Source organism: Pinus tabuliformis, chromosome 3_2 (assembly GCF_031772625.1).
Source record: "Pinus tabuliformis cultivar Carrire ecotype Pingquan chromosome 3_2, CPIR1, whole genome shotgun sequence".
NCBI classification, from domain to species: domain Eukaryota; kingdom Viridiplantae; phylum Streptophyta; class Pinopsida; order Pinales; family Pinaceae; genus Pinus; species Pinus tabuliformis.
Genome location: NC_142302.1, coordinates 289,767,481 through 289,787,635, shown reverse-complemented (window position 1 = coordinate 289,787,635; position 20,155 = coordinate 289,767,481). Strand labels below are relative to the sequence as shown.

Genomic DNA, 20,155 nt, shown 5'->3' with positions numbered 1-20,155 from the left:
ACGAAGGGTATGGAAAACATTGGTAAAATCCGTCAAATCTTGGTCCCTTCCCTACCGCACCGTGGTCCACTTTATGTATTGATCCTCATAGCTTTTGACTGGGTAGTACTGCTCCTTGATGGTAGTCCTGAATGAATTCCAAGTGTGTATGGCTGAAAACAGTGAGGCTATACTTTCATCCTTCTACTCGCAGTAGGTTTCCCACCAGTGCTTGACTTGGGGGGTGGCTTTGAGAGGAATGTCAAATTTAACTTGTACCTTAAAGGGTGTGGTGCTTCCAGAGTAGCTGTTGGAAGTAGATGTGTCGCCCTTGGGTAATCGCTAAAGAATCTGGGCAAAGTTGTCCATCATCGCATTCCTTTGTTGCTCGAGGGCCTCTTCAAGAAAGATTTTGATAGGATCTCCTACCCCATAGTCTTTCTTTTTATCCGCCATGGGAGGGCATCAGGATTTGTGAGGTTGGTCTTGCAAAGGTTCAACTAGTTCAAGCCTTAACTCCTTATATCCTGACCTCATTGCGGACATGCAAAGAAAGACAAAGAAATAGCAGACCACTCTGATACCACTGATCCAGATTTAAATAGGAATGCAACAAATTATAGATATAACCATACATATAGAGATGTAGCAAAAATAATACTTCATTTCATTACTGTAAAATACTAAAATATGTTTACAAATAGAAATGGAAATAAACTAGCTAGGGCGATGGTAGCTTATCTCTGAGAAGAGATGTGGCAGCTACATGCCTCTAAACTGTGTTACAATGAGGCTCAAAGGCCTATTTGTTGTTGAAAAATAATGGAAAACCCTAAACATCCAAAAACCTAACCGTAGAAGATGAAACGCCAAATTGTGGGCCCTGTTTGGGTAAATTGGTACATCAACTTCCCATGGTCGTAACTTTGGCATACGATCTCCGTTTGAGGCACAAAACATCTCGTTAGAAATATCTATCATAGAAATACAACTTTGGGAAGAGCAACATCAGTCCATGGACCAATGTTTCTCCCAGTTTTCCCAAAAACCATCGTTTAGGGCCTCAAAACGGCTCCGAAACTTCACGGCTCGAAAATCTGCTAAAAATTGTAAATTGTGCTACAATTAAGGAAACTTGAAAGCTAAAAGAAACAATGGTGGGGGTCCCAGTGGACTTGGCAAGTGGCCACCAATATCCACCTGGATTTTTCTCCCCCCCTTAGGAAACAATGGTCCCCATTGCATTGAGTTCCTCCATGAGATGAGGAAACTTCTGCTGAACTTGGTCCCTGGTGAGCCACTTGCCCCGGTGAAGGAGTTGGCTTACTTTGACAATTTGATACAGTTGGATATTCTACTGGCGAGTTTGCTTGATCTGTGTGTCCATGATCCGGATCAGTTGCATCTTGTTCCATGCAATCTGGATTTAACTAAGTGGGTGTGAGTTGTTTTGCAATGTCTGATGTGTCTAGCAATGGTGGAAAGTATGGCAAAAGGCGGTCCACATTAAACACTGGGTACAGGCCAAGGAATGGGAGAATACTGAGCTCAAATGCATTGTCTCCCACAAACTTGGTATGGTGTAAGGACCATATCAAAGTGGTATGAGTTTCCGATAGGCTTCAATAAGGCATTCCTTTTGCAAATGCAACCAAACTTTGTCGCCCATCTGAAACTTGTGTGGCACCTGATGTTGATGATGTCGCTACTTGTACTTGGCATTTGATTTCTCCACAATGTCATGGCCCTGCTAGCGAATATGTTGGATATGATCAATGAAGTTGTTTGCCTTATCTATTTCAGATTGGACATGAACCAAATCTCTGTGAGTAGCTACAAATCGCATGGCCACATTAATGGGACATAGTGGCTGGAATCCCAAGCCCACCTGAAAAGGGTTGTGGCCAGTTGAGCTATGGAGAGCCCGGTAGTAGCTATGTTGAACATAGGGGAGGCTCTCATCCCATGTGCATGGATGCTTTGAGTTGTACATGTGCAAAATGTGTACGACCATCATGTTCACAACCTCTATCTGGCTATCAGTTTGAGGATGGAAGGCTGTGGACTTAGTGAGATTGGTGTCTAGCATCGACCAGAGACTAGACCAAAATGTCCTGAGGAACCTCCTATCCCTATCTAAGATGGTAGACTATGGGATCCCAAAGTGTACCCACACTCGTTCAAAGAAGAGTTCAGCAGTGGCTTCTGTTGTGATATTCTTCTTATAGGGCGCCATAATGGCCATCTTCGAGAACCTGTAGATGACCACAAAAGCATAGTCATTTGCATGCTTAGTAGAAGGAAGGCCCGACATGTAATCCATAGAGATGGATTGCCAAGGTCAACTAGGGGTAGGCAGCAGGGTATAGAGGCCTTGCTTCTTGATGGTCGATTTGGCAATGGTGCAGGTAGTGCATGATCTGATGTACTTCCCGACATCGTATCAAAGATTCAGCCAATAGAAATACTACTATAGTACTTCCACCATTTTCTCGACCGAAATGCCCAACAACTTGACTGTAGTGCTCTTCCCAAATCATATTGACACAGTCGCTTGATGGAACACAAAGGTGACCTGGGTGGCATAACAGGGCATCCTGGAGGTGAAAATCTGGAACATACTGACCCTCCAATAGTTTTTGGTATGTGTGGCTGAATTTTGGGTCACTTTTGTAGAGAAGTGCCCAATCAGAAGTCTCGTGCCCACAAGATTTGAGCAAAATGGTTAACACCATGATCGGTGGTCGACTAAGGCAATCTACAACATTATTGGTGTTTCCCTTCTTATACTTGATATTCAAATGGAACTGTTGCAAGTATGTGGTGATCATTCTCCAATTTTCCTTGGGTTTGTATGAACTACAGGGGTCGGTGGTCTGTGTGGATGACCATTTCCTTCCCAAAAATTTAATGCTTCCACTGTCGGCAGGCCTGCATAATGGAATACATCTCTTTTTCATAAGTGGGATACTTTTAGACTGTGTCTGAAAGTGTCTAACTGTGATAAGCCATTGGATGCCCATGTTGAGTAAGGACTGCCCCAATAGCATAGTTAGAGGCATCTGTCTTGACCTCAAATGGTTGTTGCAAGTCTGGTAATGTGAGCACTCATGCAGAGCAGAGGCGATATTTAAAATCTGTGAATTCCTTCTATTGAGATTCAGACCAAAATAATTTTTCTTTTGCTCCTCCCTTGGTGACTTGATTCAAGGGCCAAGTGATATGAGAAAATCCCAACACAAGCCTGCGGTAAAGTTGGCAAGACCTAGAAAGTTGCGAAGCTCTATCAGAGTGGTTAGAGATGGCCAATTCTGAATGACTTGGATCTTGGTTGGATCCACATGCACCCCCCGTTCATCAATAATGTATCCTAGATACTGAACCTGGGTCATGCCAAAAGTGCATTTCTCTAAATTGGCACATAACTTGTGTTCTCGTAGTGTTTGGAGAACTCATCCAATGTGGTGGACATGCTCTTCCCAACTTTGGCTGAAGATGAGGATGTCATCCATGTATAACACAACAAATGAGTTGATGGATGGCCATAAGATGTCATCCATTAGCCTCATGAAGGTTGTAAGATCATTCATCAATACGAAAGGCATAACCAACCATTCGAAAAGGCTATCCTTGGATTTGAATGCAATCTTCCACACATCGGAGTGTTCAATTGGTACCTGGTGATATCCTGACTTAAAATCAATCTTGCTGAAATATTTTGTCCCCTTCAGTCGGTCGAGGAGGGCATAAATCCATGGGATCAGGTACCTATTATGGACAATGACCTTGTTTAGCACCCCATAGTCAATACAGAGTCTCCAAGTCCCATCCTTCTTTTGTACCATCACGATTAGGCTCCCACAAGGTGATGAACTCGGATGGATGTGACCTTTTTGCAACAGCTCCTGAATTTTCCTCTTGATTTCATCGCTCTCAAGAATGAAGCATCGATAGATTGGTCCATTGGGAAATGACACACCTGGGGTCAGATTTATGGAGTGCTTGACCTAACAGTGCAGAGGAACCCTTGCGGGGGAGTTGAAGATGTCCTCGTACTCCTTGACGACCTTGTCCATCTGTAGTTGTCATGCAGAGGGGCCTTGTCTCGAGGTCGTGGCCATCGTATTCTTCTTTCCTTGAGGGTGTATCATCAGGAAAACAAATATCCCAGTTTTGGAAATGAGCTTACTGCATTGTTTTGCAGTAACCAAAGAGATGGCGGTAGGTGGTGCTACCTCTTGTATCTTGTACAACTTATTTTTCAAAGTAACAATAATAGCACGGGGCCTTGATTCATACACAACATGTTGCTTCCACAAGTATGGTTGTCCTAATAATACATCACAAACAACAAGGGGAGCAACGTCACACAATACCTCATCTGTGAAGGGCTTGATGTTGTATGGAAGGAGACATGGATGCCTTACACGAAGATCCTGTCCTTGGTGAATCCCCCCGATGTTGTACGGTTGTGGATGTGCTATGGTCGGTAAGCCCAGATGCTTCACGACCTCTGGGGAAGTGAGGTTCTTTTGGCTCTCTCTTTCGATAATGAATTGTAGTGGGGAGCCCTTTACCCACATCTGGGAGTGGAAGAGATGTTCCTCCTCCTCTGGATCTTCAGGTTTCTCCTTCTAGATCTTCGTGGTGGCAACAGTGGCATTGGGCTCCACATCAATAATCTCCTTCCTTTTGTCATTCTCCTTGTTGGGTTCTGACTTAGAGTCAGAACATGCATCTGATTCTAAAACCTTTAGCTTGGCCACTAGTGACTGCTTGGCACGACACTCACTTGTGTTGTGAGTGGAGCTCTTATGGAACTCACACCACTTTCTTGTGTCCTTTTTCAGCTTCACGACTCTGTTCTTTGCTTGCAGCTTTAGTGGGTTGTCTTGGGCCACCCTGCCTTGGATTTTTCCTTTATTCTGTAGTTTGGGGGCACCTTTCCCTTGCTTCAGATTCACATATCCAAAGTCTCACTTCTTCTATTTAAACTTTTTCTCAATCTTGATGGCATATCGGTATGCCGTGCCGAGCGAGGAGATGTTCAAGAATTCTATTTCTTCCTGGATGTACTTATGTAGGTAGCCATAGTATTTGAGTATAGAATGCTGCTTTGAATTCTTGATACCCAAATTTGTGTGAAGGGTATGGAAAATATTGGTAAACTCCGGCACGTCTTGGTCCCTTCGCTGCCACAACATGGTGCACTTTATGTATTGATCCTCATCGCTTCCGACAGAGTAGTACTGCTCCTTGATGGCAGTCCAGAATGAATTCCAAGTGGGTGCGACTGAAAATAGTGAGGCTGTAATTTCATCCTTCTGCTTGCAGTAGGTTTCCTACCAGTCCTTAATGTGGGGGGCAACTTTGAGAAGAGCAAAAGTAATCTTTTCCCAGTTGAAAAAATCATGAACAAAAAAATACCCTTCTAGCAGATTTAACCATTTATCTATGGCGTCTACATCTATCTGACCCTCAAATATGGGAATGTCAAAGTTAACTTGTACCTTAAAGGGTGTGGCGCTTCCAGAGTAGTTGCTGGAAGTAGATGTGTCACCCCTGGGTAGCCGCTGAAGGATCTGGGCAAAGTTGTCCATCATCGCTATCCTTTGTCGCTCGAGGGCCACTTCGAGCAAGATTTTGATAGGATCTCCTGCCCCCTCGTCTTTCTTTTCACCCTCCATGGGAGGTTGTCGGGATTTTCAAGGTTGGTCTTGCAAAGGTTCAACCAGTTCAAGCCCTAACTCCTTATATCTTGACCTCGTTGGGGACATGCAAAGAAAGACAGAGAAAGAGGAGACCGCTCTGATACCATTGATCTAGATTTAAATAGGAACGCAAAAAATTACAAATATAACCATACATATTGAGATGCAACAGAAACAATACTTCATTTCATTACTGTAAAATACTGAAATATGCTTACAAACAGAAATGGAAATAAACTAACTAGGGTGATGGTAGATTTTCTGTGAGAAGAGATGTGGCAACTACGTGCCTTTGAATTGTGTTACAATGAGGCTTGAAGGCCTATTTATTGTTGAGAAACAATGGAAAACCCTAAAAATCCCAAAACCTAACCCTAGAAGATGAAATGCCAAACGGTGGGCCCCATTTGGGTAAATTGGTACATCAACTTCCTAGGGTCGTAACTTTGGCATACGATCTCCATTTAACACGCACAATATCTCGTTAGAAATATCTATCCCAGAAATACAACTTTGGGAAGAGCAACATCGGTCCATGCACCCATGTTACTCGCAGTTTTCCCAAAAAACGTCATTTAGGCCTCAAAACAGCTCCGAAAGTTCACGACCCGAAAAACTGCTAAAAATAGTAAACTGTGCTAAAATTAAGGAAACTGAAAAGCTGAAAGAAACAATGGTGGGGGTCCAAGTGGACTTGGTGGGTGGCCACCAATATCTACCTAGATCATTCCTCCCCCCTTAGGAAGCAATGGTCCCCATTGCGTTGAGTTCCTCCATGAGATGAGGAAACTTCTGTTGAACTTGGTCCCTAGTGAGCCACTTGCCCTACTTTGACAATTCGATACAGTTGGAAATTCTACTGGTGAGTGTGCTTGATTTGTGTGTCGATGATCCGATCAGTTGTAGGTTGTTCCATGCAATCTCCATTTAACTCTGTGGGTGTGAGTTGTTATGCAATGTGTGATGTGTTTAGAAATGGTGGAAAGTATGGCCAAAGGCAGTCAACATTGAACATTGGGTGCACGCCAAGGAATGGGGGAATGTTGAGCTGAAATGTTGTCTCCCACAGCCTTGGTAATAGTGTAAGGACCATATCGGAGTGGTTTGAGTTTCTGATAGGCTCCGGTAAGGCATTCCTTTTGCAAATGCAACCAGACTCTATTGTCCACCTAAAACTTGTGTGGCACCCGATGTTGATCATGTCATTGCTTGTACTTGGCATTTGATTTCTCCAGAATGTCGTGGACCTGCTCGCAAATATGTTGGATGTGATCAATGGAGATGTTTTCCTTATCTGTTTCGGACTGGACATGAGCCAAATTTGCGTGAGTAGCTACAACTGGCATGGCCACATCAATGGGACATAGTGGTTGGAATCCCAAGCCCACCTGAAAAGGATTGTGGCCAGTCGAGCTGTGGAGAGCCTGATTGTAGTTGTGTTGAACATAGGGGAGGCTCTTATCCCATGTGTGTGGATGCTTTGAGTTGAACATGTGCATAATGTGTACGATCATCCTATTCATAGCCTTTGTCTAACCATGAGTTTGAGGATGGAAAGATGTGGACTTAGTGAGTTTGGTGTCCAACATTGACTAGAAAGTGGACCAAAATGTACCGAGGAACCTTCTGTCCTTATATGAGATGATAGACTATGGGATCCCAAAGTGTACCCAGAGTTGTTCAAAGAAGAGTTTAGCAGTGGCTTCTGTTGTGATATTCTTCTTGCAGGCCACCATAATGGCCATCTTCGAGAACTTGTTGACGACCACAAAAACATAGTTGTTTCCATGCTTAGTAGAAGGAAGGCCCAACATGTAATCCATGGAGATGGATTCCCAAGGTCGACTAGGGGTAGGCAGCAAGGTATAGGGGCCTTGATTCTTGATGGTCAGTTTGGCAATGGTGCAGGTAGTGCATGATCTGATGTACTTCCCGACATCCTGTCGAAGATTCGGCCAATAGAAATAATTCTGCAGTACTGCCACCATTTTCTCAACCTCGAAATGCCTAGTAGCCCGACTGTAGTGTGCTTCCCAAATCATCTTTGCATGCTCGCTTGAAGGAACAAAAAGGTGACTCGGGTGGCATAACAGGGCATCCTGGAGGTGAAAATCTGGAACATTCTGACCCTCCAAGTGTGTCTAGTATGTGTCACCGAATTCTGGGTTGCTTTTGTAGAGAAGTGGCCAATCATAAGTCTCATGCCCACAAGATTTGAGCACGGTGGTTAACGCCATGACCAGTGGTCCACTGAGGCAATCTGTAACATTATTGGTGTTGCCCTTCTTATACTTGATATTCAAATGGAACTATTGCAGGTATGTGGAACACTTCTGATGGTGATCATTCTGCAATTTCTCTTGGGTCTGTATGAACTGTAGGGGTCTATGGTCTATATGGATGACCATTTCCTTCCCCAAAATGTAATGCTTCCATTGTCGGTAGGCATACGTAATGGAATACATATCTTTGTCATAAGTGATATACTTTCGGACTATGTTTGGAAGTGTCTCACTATGATATGCCACTGGATGCCCATGTTGAGTAAGGACCACCTCAATAGCATAGTCAAAGGCATCTGTCTCGACCTCAAATGGTTGTTGCAAGTCTGGTAATGCGAGCACTCGTGCTGAGGAGAGGTAATATTTCAACTCTATGAATGCCTTTTGTTAAGATTCAGACCAAAAGAATTTTTCTTTCGCTCCTCCCTTCATGACTTGACTCAAGGGCCAAGTGATATGAGAAAATCCCAACATGAACCTGTGGTAGAAGTTGGCAAAACCTAGAAAGCTACGGAGCTCTATCAGAGTGCTTTGAGATGGCCAATCTCGAATGACATGGATCTTGGCTGGATCCATATGCACCCCTTGTTCATCAATAATGTATCCCAGATATTGAACCTGGGTCATGCCAAAAGTGCATTTCTCTAAATTGGCACATAACTTGTGTTGCCGCAGTGCTTGGAGAACCCGTCTAATGTGGTGGAGGTGCTCTTCCCAACTCTGGCTGAAGATCAGGATGTCATCCAAGTATACCACTACAAATGAGTTGGTGAATGGCCATAAGATGACATCCATTAGCCTCATGAAGGTTGCAGGAGCATTCGTCAATCCGAAAGGCATAACCAACCATTCGAAAAGGCCCTCCTTGGATTTGAAGGTAGTCTTCCGCACATCAGAGTGTTCGATTGGTACCTGGTGATATCCTGACTTCAAATCGATCTTGCTAAAATATTTTGACCCCTTTAGTTGGTTCAGGAGGTCATCAATCCATGGGATTGGGTACCTATTACGGATAGTGATCTTGTTCAGTGCCCGATAGTCAATATAGAGTCTCCAAGTCCCATCCTTCTTCTGTACCAACACGATCGGACTCCCATAGGGTGATGAACTTGGATAGATGTGACCTTTTTGAAACAGCTCCTGAATCTGCCTCTTGATTTCATCGTTCTCTAGAAAAGAGCTCTGATAGATTGGTCCATTAGGCAGTGGCACACCTGGGGTTATATCTATGGAGTGCTTGACCTGATAATGCAGAGGAATCCCTGCGGGGGAGGTGAAGATGTCCTTGTACTCCTCCACGACCTTGCCCATCTGTAGCTTTCGTGTGGAGAGGCCCTGTCAAGAGATCATGGCCACCGTCTTCTTCTTTCCTTGAGGGTGTTTCATCAGGAAAACAAATTTCCTGGTTTTGGAAATGAGCTTACTTCATTGTTTTGCAGTAACCAAAGAGATGGTGGTAGGCGTGCTACCTCCGGTATCCTGTACAACTTATTTCCCAAAGCAACAATAACAACACAGGGAATTGATTCATACACAACATGTCACTTCCACAAGTATGGTTGTCCTAATAATACATCACAAACATCAAGGGAATCAACGTTACACAATACCTCATTTGTGAAGGGCTTCATGTTGTATGGAAGGCGACACCGCTGGCTTACACGAAGATCTCGTCCTTGGTGAAGCCACCTGATGTTGTATGGTTATCGATGTGTTGTGGCTGGTAAGCCCAGCCGCTTCATGACCTTTGTCGAAATGAGGTCCTTTTGGCTCTCGCTGTCGACAATGAACTGTAGTGGGGAGCCCTTTACCCACATCTAGGAGTGGAAGAGACTCTCCTCCTCATATGGATCTTCAGGTTCCTCCTTCTGGATATTCATGGTTGCAAAGGTGGCATTGGGCTCTGCATTGATAATTTGCTTCCCTTTGTCATTCCCCTTGTCGGGTTCTAACTCAGAGCTGGAACATGCATCTGACTCTAAAACCTGTAGCTCGGCCATTAGTGACTGCTTGGCTCGACACTCATTTGTGTTGTGAATGGAGCTCTTATGGAACTCACACCACTTTCACGTGTCATTTTTCGGCTTTGCGATGGTGTTCTTTGCTTGTAGCTTTGGAGGGTTGTCTTGGGCATCCCCACCCTGGATTTGTCCTTTATTCTACAGTTTGGGGGCACCTTTCCCTTGCTTCAGATTCGCAGATCCAAAGTCTTGCTTCTTCTCTTTAAACTTTTGCTCTATCTTGATGGCATATCGGTATGCCGTGCCGAGCGAGGAGATGTTCAGGAATTCTATTTCTTCCTGGATGTACTTGTGCAGGCAGCCGCGGTATTTGAGTACCAAATACTGATCCGAATCCTTGATACCCAACTTTGTGCGAAGGGTATGGAAAATATTGGTAAACTCTGGCACGTCTTAGTCCCTTCCATGTCGTAGCGTGGTCCACTTTATGTATTGATCCTCATAGCTTCCGACAGGATAGTACTGCTCCTTGATGGCAGTCTAGAATGAATTCCAAGTGGGTTTCCCACCAATCCTTGACGTGCGGGACGACTTTGAGAAGAGCAAAAGTAATCTTTTCCCGATCGAAAAAATCATCAACAAAAAAAACCCTTCTAGCAGATTTAACCATTTATCTACGGTGTTTGCATCTATGTGACGCTCAAATATGGGAATGTCAAAGTTAACTTGTACCTTAAAGGGTGTGGCACTTCAAGAGTAGCTGCTGGAAGTAGATGTGTCGCCCCTGGGTAGCCGCTGAAGGATTTGGGCAAAATCGTCCATCATCACATTCCTTTGTCGCACGAGGGCCTCTTCGAGCAAGATTTTGATAGGATATCCTTCCCCCTCGTCTTTCCTTTCATCCGCCATGGGAGGCCATCACGATTTGTGAGGTTGGTATTGCAACGGTTCAAAGAGTTCAAGCCCTAAATCCTTATATCGTGATCTCGTTGGGGACATGCAAAGAAAGAAAGAGAAAGAAAAGACCGCTTTGATACCACTGATCCGGATTTAAACAAGAATGCAACAAATTACAGATATAACCATACATATAGAGATGCAGCAAAAATAATACTTCATTTCATTACTGTAAAATACTGAAATATGCTTACAAACAGAAATGGAAATAAACTAGCTAGGGATAAGGTAACATATCTCTGAAAAGAGATGTGGTGGCTACATGCCTCTGAATTGTGTTACAATGAGTCTTGAAGGCCTATTTATTGTTGAGAAACAATGGAAGATCCTAAAATCCAAAAACCTAACCCTAGAAGATGAAACAACAAACTGTGGGCCTCGTTTGGGTAAATTGGTACATCGACTTCCTGGGGTCCTAACTTTGGCATACAATCTCCATTTCACGCACACAATATCTCATTAGAAATATCTATCCATGAACTATAACTTTGGGAAGAGAAACATCGGTCCGTGGACCCATGTTGCTCCCAATTTTCCCAAAAAACGTTGTTTAGGGCCTCAAAACGGCTCCAGAAGTTGAGGACCCAAAAAACTGCTAAAAATAGTAAACTGTGCTACGATTAAAAAAACTAAAAAGCTGAAAGAAACAATGGTGGGGGTTCAAGTGGACTTGGTGGGTGGCCACCAATATCCACGTGGATCACACCCTCCCCTGAAAGAGAATGCTAGAATATTCTTTGTCACATTTTTTTTTCTTTTCTTTTCCTTTCCTTTTTTTCTTCATTTTCTCTTGCATGCGTATTCTTGTTTCATCCTCTTCCTTTTCTTTCATTTTCGTTTATTTCTTTTTCATTTTTGTCTGATGTCCTTGCTCGGTTGTAATAATTAATTTTCCCTTTATTGTCTTTTCCTCTTGCCAATGCCAATTCCCATATCCAACAAATAATTAACCACAAGTAGATACCAATGTAATGTTTTTCCCCTCATTCATCTTGGAATACGTGTCCCATGACATTGGTTTGACTCTTTCTTTTACAATGTATATTTATTTACTTGGAAATTTAACCCATTGTTGTTACATAATTTTATCTGTAATAATAATTAGTTGGAGGATGTTCCTTCATATATATATATATATATTGATATCTGTCATAAGATCAACTCGGATTATAGCATTCATAAGAGGATTACTGAAGGCTAGAAAGCTTACCATGAGCTTCGAAACAATTGTAAGTCAGTTTATCTTTGGTTTTTGTGTGAAAAAATGTTCCTATTTGAGACTTTTGTCACCCCTATTATTATGTATGGTTGTGACATTTGGGGTTGTAGTATATCTAGAGAATAATGGAGGAAGATTGAGCAAATCCAAAAGCAATTAATAATCTACAACCTCAAGATAAAAGATAATACTTCTTATCCTATCCTATTGATTGAAGCTAGCCTTTCACCCATTGAAAGCACCACTATGTTTAGGTACGTGATGTATAAGAAAAAACTTGGCAACATGGATTCCAAGAGGTTCCCCAAAATTTCTTCTAGCTCTAGCCAACCCCCTCACATCCAACTCAAGCGAGGATGGCACAAGGATTCTCATTCTTGGCTCAACCATTGGGAAATATATGAGGAGGTCACCTTGGAGAGCAAAGATATTATTAAAAATACTATTACTTCCAATTTTAAGTACAAATTGTGGGATGATAAGATGCTAGAGGGGAAACGAAGCTAAGGTATTATAAGGAGGTGATTAACCCAATTCTTGCTAACCAGAATTACCTTTCAAGCTTGACTAGTGCCAAGAAGAAAATGAACATTACAAAGATAAGCACTAATTCTCATTAGCTCCAAAATGAAACACTACATTGGTCCATTCCTAAAACACCTTGGGATGAAAGAATCTCACACCTTTGGGATACTAAGAGGATTGAAGATGAAAATCACCTTCTCTTGGATTCCGTGACTCTTACACACATTCATTCTCTTTTGTTGTCACACTTCCAACCTTCTTGACCTACTAACTCAGCAAAACTATGTTGACCTAGTAGTATCTTTCCCTTCTTTTTGATCATAGAAATAAAATTTTAAAAAATCTTAATTAATCTCTTTCTTAAGGTGCAATGGACAACATAGGCCTTGGTGAAAGTTAATCATCATCATCATCTTCTTATATATATAAAAGAAGATGATGATAATGATTATTAACTTTCACCAAAACCAATGTTCTGTATTGCACCTTCATCGTCATCATCACCTTATATATATATATATATATATATATATATATATATATATATATATATATATATATATATATATATATATATATATATATAATGTCGAGATAGTTTATGTATGATATATATTGATTGTTTTCTTTAATTATTATAAATTTTTTTAAAAATTGAAATATCTATAAAGTTGATATAAAATTATTTTATAGAAAGTGAATACAAAATTTCTTATTTATAATTTCTATTAATATATTTTTTGTCATTAACATTTTTTCAAATATTAAATATAAGTTTCACACTAAACATAAAAAAAAATTAAACATCTTTTCTCATTTTCATTATAATCTAATTGTCAAATAGTATATTGATTTTTTTTTTTTTAAATGTAACTATCAAACCAGTAACAGGTTAACCATGTTTCTTGTACTTCTCCAAAATGCATTAATGATTGCCCAAAAAAAATAAATTTTTTTTCCAATACATTAAGTTTTCTGCTGTGTTTATTGAAATTCTAAGGGAAACAAAAATGCTTAAGTTTGCAAATATGCAAACTCCTAGGATTAAGAAGTAAGAATGTGGAGGATCATGAGATCTCTATATAACATAATATCCTTACTTTATAACCATTACCCATTTCATTTTAAATATCCCTTAATAGTTATATTTTTAAATGTGACTGTCAAATGTTAGAAAACTATAAAACTATATAAATGTTCGATTGATGCTTAACATACAATTTTTTAAAGAACAATATAACTTTCCTGTCTCGTTATTACATGATGCCATTTTGTCTCTTAATTTTATGGTAATTTAAATGTCCCTGTTTGATAACTTCTCATGTCTTTTAAGAGTCTATCTAAAATGCCATCTCACCTGTTAATTTTATTTCACTGCAACTGTGCTTGATAATGCGATATATAGACGAAATAAAACATACTACTGTTGTGCACTTAATATATTATTATTTCTGTATATTGATGGAAATTGGAGTCAGTGAGCAAAATGTTGTCAGTAAATTGAGATGTAGTTGTTCTTTTAGTTGTTCAAACGTATAATTTTATTTATGTAAACCTATGTTGATGTGTGCAGAGGCTTTTACTCAGATGCAATAATAGAAAGGTCGTTTTCGATAATAGAACGAAACCAGTGAAGGAAAATCAAGTAACTGAATTGCTGAAGCAGATAGACAGTGTAATTTTTCAAAACGATGGCCAACCTTATACTAATGAAATGTTCCGTGACGCTCAGGTATGCGTGCGCATTTCAGAACGCAGTTATGGTGGAAAAGAATATATGTAGAGTACTCTTTGCTCATTTTCTCTTTTATTTTTGCAGGAATGGGCAAATAGACGTAAGAATATCGAAACGGGTGGATATTCCAACAAAGAAATGCAGACGTTATTGGAAACTATGGAAAAACAACACGCTGAACAGATTAGGAAATCGGCAGAAATGGTAATCAATTTACTCTAGCCTCCAAATGGTGTGAATTCGTTTTACTAGTACTAGTCTATCAATTAGATATTGTAATGCTATGCAGTTTGTGCTATATAGATGGTTATAAAGTCAAGCGCGTTTAGGGAGTGCGGTAGGAATGATTTGTTTTCTTCTTGCTATGATCTATCTATTTGTCAGTTTAGAATGATGGATTATCTACCCTGATTATTTACTTTCTTTCTTTAGGTAAATATAGCCGAATTTGACATATTTGTATTTACTTCATTTCTGTAACTTACATTACTTTCTAGAGTGATTCTTATTTTTTAGGAATAGCTCGTAAATATTATGGGTGACTTGATTCTACACATTAGTTATTAAAAATAGTCACATTTTCACGCCATATTGTTGTGTTTGATCAGGTAGAGAAGACATTGCGTAAATCTACAAAAAGGTTTGAAGAACATTTGGCAGCGGAACAGTCTGCGCGAGAACAGTCTGAAAGAGTTTCACGTGAAAGAATCCGTGAGCTTGAACAGAAATTGCGATCCACGTCTCCTGCCTGTCCTGGTCGAGGCATTTCCTTCTCTGTTAATCCTTGTCGAGGCATTGCAGCTTCTGCCAATCTTCCTTGTGTGATTATGTAAGTGTGGATAATTTTGTTTTAAAAAATAGAGCAACACATATTATGCAAACAATTCTGATGCCATTTAGATATATATATTTTGAACACTTGCGATGAAAGCATAAGAACGATGGCAGTTTAAAGTTACCGTTCTGAAAGTGAAATTTTCGCTCTATGTAGATTACAATCTCATCATGTATCAGAGCTTGAACCTTATAGGTAACTGCCAGTAAACTAAAATTTTATTTTATATATACTTTTATGTGGTGCATTAAGTCTGATAGCTTGGAGGGAACATTCCATGAGTTTCCGTGTTTTCTTTCGGACGTTAGTTATTCAATTTCTTTCCAATCATTGTGTATGTAAGTAAGATTGGTTACAAAAACTGGTCAATTGTTTTATAATCATTTGATCTTAGCTGGTAAATTTACATTATAAAATTGTGATTTGAATTGTTTTATAATCATTTGATCTTAGCGGGTAAATTTACATTATAAAATTGTGAATTGAATTGTTTTATAGAAGATGAAGTATTGTGAAAAAATATTATATTTATTGTTTTGATTTTTTTTTAAATGTAATAGTCTATATATGTGAGGTATTGATTCTAAATGCGGTTTTTAAAATGGGTTGATTTAAAAAATATCCTTTGATATCAAATGATAAATTCTTTTTACATATTCATATTAGAAGTACACTTAGAGAGGTATTGAGACGTATTCAATGCCAAATTATTTGTAAAATATTAGGTATTGAGAGGTATTCAATGCCAAATTATTTGTAAAATATTATTTTTTTCCTTTTTAATAATTGAAGTGATTCTAAAATGTATATTTATTATTATAACTATAAATTCATATATATTCTAATATATATATTCATATATATATATAAATAATTGAAACATTATATAGGATATTTAGGGTTTTTTTCTTTTTCTTTTTTGTTTTTATTGTTATTTTTAATTTTATGGAATCTAAATTATCCAAATTATATTTACATTTGGATTGGATAATTATCTAAAATAAATCCATATATTTTTATATGTTATAAAAAAAAATGGAAATGGGAAATTTCAAGATTATTCCAAAACTTTATAATGAACTCTAAAAACTATAGATTCAAGTGTTTTTTTTTTGGTTGCCTATTAACATAATTGGTTTCTTTATGTTTAGGATATAACATAACAAAGTTCTAGAAAAAAATTCCATGATATCCTTTATCCTTTTCCCATCAAGGATTGTGCTTTCTTCAAGAGTTCCAAAAAAATGGACTAGGTTTTGATAAATTTCACACTTGCATAACTTTGCATACAATTAGTGTTACCTAAACATATTTAAAATAATCCCTATTTGTTCTTTCTACCCATGTTCTCATATGTGCTTAAATTCTTGCAATACTAAAATGCCTCCAATCCTAAGCACCTCATTGTTGGGTTCGAACACACAATCCAACCAGTTGGAAACACTTTTTGAAGCACATATTTAATGGCATAAATACTATCTACCACATAAGTATAGGAGTTCCTTCATAGTTTCTCATGTTTCATTCATCATTGTTGCAACCCATTTTTTTTTTGTAGCAATGGATTTTCACTATGTGGCTCTAATTAATCCATGGTGATGAACACATGGTATCCAAGGGATAATTGGTTCACTATTTCATTCATGTGCTTATTCATGCCATTGGCTAACAAATCTAACTACAACTTGCTATGTTCAACTATCTTGACATCACAACCTTTAATTAATTTAGGAGAAACATAACTAGGAATGAATAGAAATAAATTAACTCTAAATCTTACTTGGAATGTTTACCATGGCAAATGGATCATTTACTTATTAAGAGTTGCATAAATCTTGGAAACACTAGCATTATTACATAAAATGTATGTTTCTGAGACCTTATTAACACCTTTACCTTTTCCCTTTCTTTGCAATTATTGTTTAGAATAATTTATTTCTCTACATAAAACACAATACATTTCACAACTTTCATTCATTTATATTCCAGTGAGTTTATTTTGCAATAATTGATTTAGATATGAAATATTATGCTTAGAATTGAACAACTTTCATATACCTTTTTCTTATCTTCTTTCTCCCTATACTTATCTTTTCCTTTCTCACATTTTTTTTTTTTTTTTTAATATTTGAAGTGGACTTCACAAAAATATCTTCTCATGCCTTTAACTTCATGGTTTAGAGAAAATTCACTTTCCATGGATCATCATTAATAAATGAGTTGCATTTCAAAATTTTTTAGAGATTTCATCTATACTTAGTCATTCTTCAAACAAAATATCTTAGGGTTTTTGGTAGACTTCCCCTTCCTTAATCATATTAACTTTTCTACAATGTTTCCACAAAAATAAGGATTTACTTGTAAGGTTGGAGATTTTTATTTTTAGTTGATAGCTTCAAATGTAGCTACGAAATCAGAATTATTTATTTAGTGTTAGCAAAAAAAACCTAAACTTTCATCATTTTCATGTCTCTATCAAAGGTAAATGGATTTTCCTTTTTTTATTTTGTTTTGGAGAAGATCTCATTGTATCTAATCCTCTTTTCACTATCATGAAAACACTAAAATAAAATTTAAGGAATTAGAAATAGAGTAGAGTTTCTTTAGTCCTTGAGTTGTTGTCTTTAGCTTTATTATCTTTGTTATTTCACTATAGGAGCCTATAAGTTCTATATTTGACCTAGGTTTTCTCGTGATGTTCCATGATACACTCAATGAGATAGGAAGATTTTTTTATCATTTAATCACTTCATTTCTTTTAATAGAAAGGCTAATTACTTTTTGTAACTATCGATCCCCACAATTATTTAATGGAGTTATTTTCTTGAGTAGATTGGAGACGATGTTTTCTCATCATTTGTCTCTATACTAATTCAAACACTTCTTATAATTTAACAAATATAAATTAAGGAATTAATTAAATCAAATGGTATTAGGATCTTTTTTTTTTGTGCCTATTCAATATTTTTTTAATAATTAGATTTCTAATACAAAAGGCCATGTTAGTGATTTTGTTGACATTGGATGGAAGAACATGACAAACCCTTCACTAGATGGCATAACTATCTTATTCTTTGGATGAAATGGGACTTGGATATATAATCATTCCTAGATCCAAGTGGATATTGGTGGACACCTATGTATTATAGCTAGACCTCCACTCTATTTCATATGTTTCCTTGTTTATTTCAACATTTACTATTTTTAGGAGTTTTTTGGGTACCAAACTTCATGAGTAGTTTTGACCCCCTAAACTTCATTTTTTTGAGGTTCTTAGGGAGGGGCCTTCCACAAATCGTGTAGTACTTGGAAAGACCTTTTCAACAAGGTATTGTACATGCCAAACAAATATAATATGACCAAGTTATGACATAGTTCAAAGGCATGTAGCCACCACATCTCTTCTCAGAGATAAGCTACCATCACCCAAGCTAGTTTATTTCCATTCTATTTGTAAGCATAGTTCAGTGTTTTTCTAATAATGAAATGAAGTGCTATTTTGTTGCATCTCTATATTTATGGTTATATATGTAATTTGTTGCGTTCCTATTTAATTTAAGATCAATGGTATCACAATGATCTTCTCTTTCTTTGTTTTTCTTTTCATGTCTGGAACGAGGTCACAATATAAGGAGTTAGGGCTTGGTTTGTTTGAACCATTGCAAGACAAGCCTCACAAACCTTGGTGACCTTCCATGGTGGAATAAAATAAAGAGGACGGGGTAGGAGATTCTTTCAAAATGTTTTTCGAGGAAGCCCTCAAATGACAGAGGAACACGATGATGGATAACTTTGCCTAAATCGATCGATGGTTATCCACATGCGACACATCTTCATCGAGTAGCCACTCCTTTTAAGGTACAAGTTAACTCGATATTCCCATATTTGAGGGCTAGATAGATGGAAATGCCGTAGATAAATGGTTAAATCAGTTGGAAGGATATTTTTCAGTTCATGACTTTTCCAATTGGGAAAAGGTTACATTTTCACTTGTCAAAGCTTTGAGACACGTCAAGGACTAGTGGTAAACCTACTGTGAACAAAAGGAGGAGAATGAACCCTCACTATTTTTAGCTGCACCCACTCGGGATTCTTTCCTAGACACCATCAAGGGACAATATTACCTTGTCGGGAACTATGAAGATAAATACATAAAGTGGACCACACTAATACAGGGAAGGGACTAAGATGTGTCGGAGTTCACTAATGTTTTCCATACCCTTCGCAAGAAGCTGGGTATCAAGGATTCTAAGTGACATTCAGTACTCAAGTACCGCAGTTGTCTACACAAGTACATCGAGGAAGAGATGGAGTTCCTGGATATTTCTTCGCTCTTCATGGCATATCAATACACTGTCAAGATTGAACAAAAGTTTAAGTAGAGGAAGCATGGCTTTGGATCTATGAATCTGAAGCAAGGAAAAGGTGCCCGCAAACCATAGAGCAAAGGACATAGCCAAGATGGGTCTACCTAGGATAACCCACCGAAGCCGCAAGCAAAGAACAACACCATGAAGATAAGAATGATAAAGGAAAATGGTGTGAGTTCAATAAGAGCTCCACTCACAACAAAAGTGAGTGTGAGGCCAAGCAGTCATTCGTGGTGAAGCTGAAGGCCTCTGAATCAGACACATGTTCCTACTCTGAGTCAGAACTCGATAAGAGGAATGACAAAGGGAAGGAGATCATTGATGCCAAGCCTAGTGCCACCATGACCACCACCAAGATCTAGAAGAATGAGCTTGAAGATCCAGAGGAGGGGGAATGCCTCTTCCACTCACAAATGGGGGTGAAGGGTTCTCCACTATATTTCATTGTCGAAAGCAGGAACCAAAATAACCTCATCTCATTAGAGCTCATGAAGTGGCTAATCCTAAATACTACAACACATCCACAATTGTAAACCATTGGGTAGCTTCACCAAGGACGAGATATATGTGTGAGTCAGCAG

General features: G+C 38.7%; 1 protein-coding gene across 1 annotated transcript in view; it reads left to right on the top strand.

Moving 5' to 3' along the window:
- The window catches only part of LOC149180744 (immune-associated nucleotide-binding protein 1-like), a 226,444-nt gene extending 210,989 nt beyond the window's left edge, over positions 1 to 15,455 (top strand). Inside the window, exons 3-5 of the mRNA XM_089416262.1 lie at positions 14,208 to 14,366; positions 14,454 to 14,573; positions 14,978 to 15,455. Of these exons, the coding sequence (XP_089272388.1) occupies positions 14,208 to 14,366; positions 14,454 to 14,573; positions 14,978 to 15,202 (504 nt within the window). The 3' untranslated portion in view covers positions 15,203 to 15,455. The remainder of the gene's footprint in view (positions 1 to 14,207; positions 14,367 to 14,453; positions 14,574 to 14,977) is intronic.
- Positions 15,456 to 20,155: the final 4,700 nt, after the last annotated feature.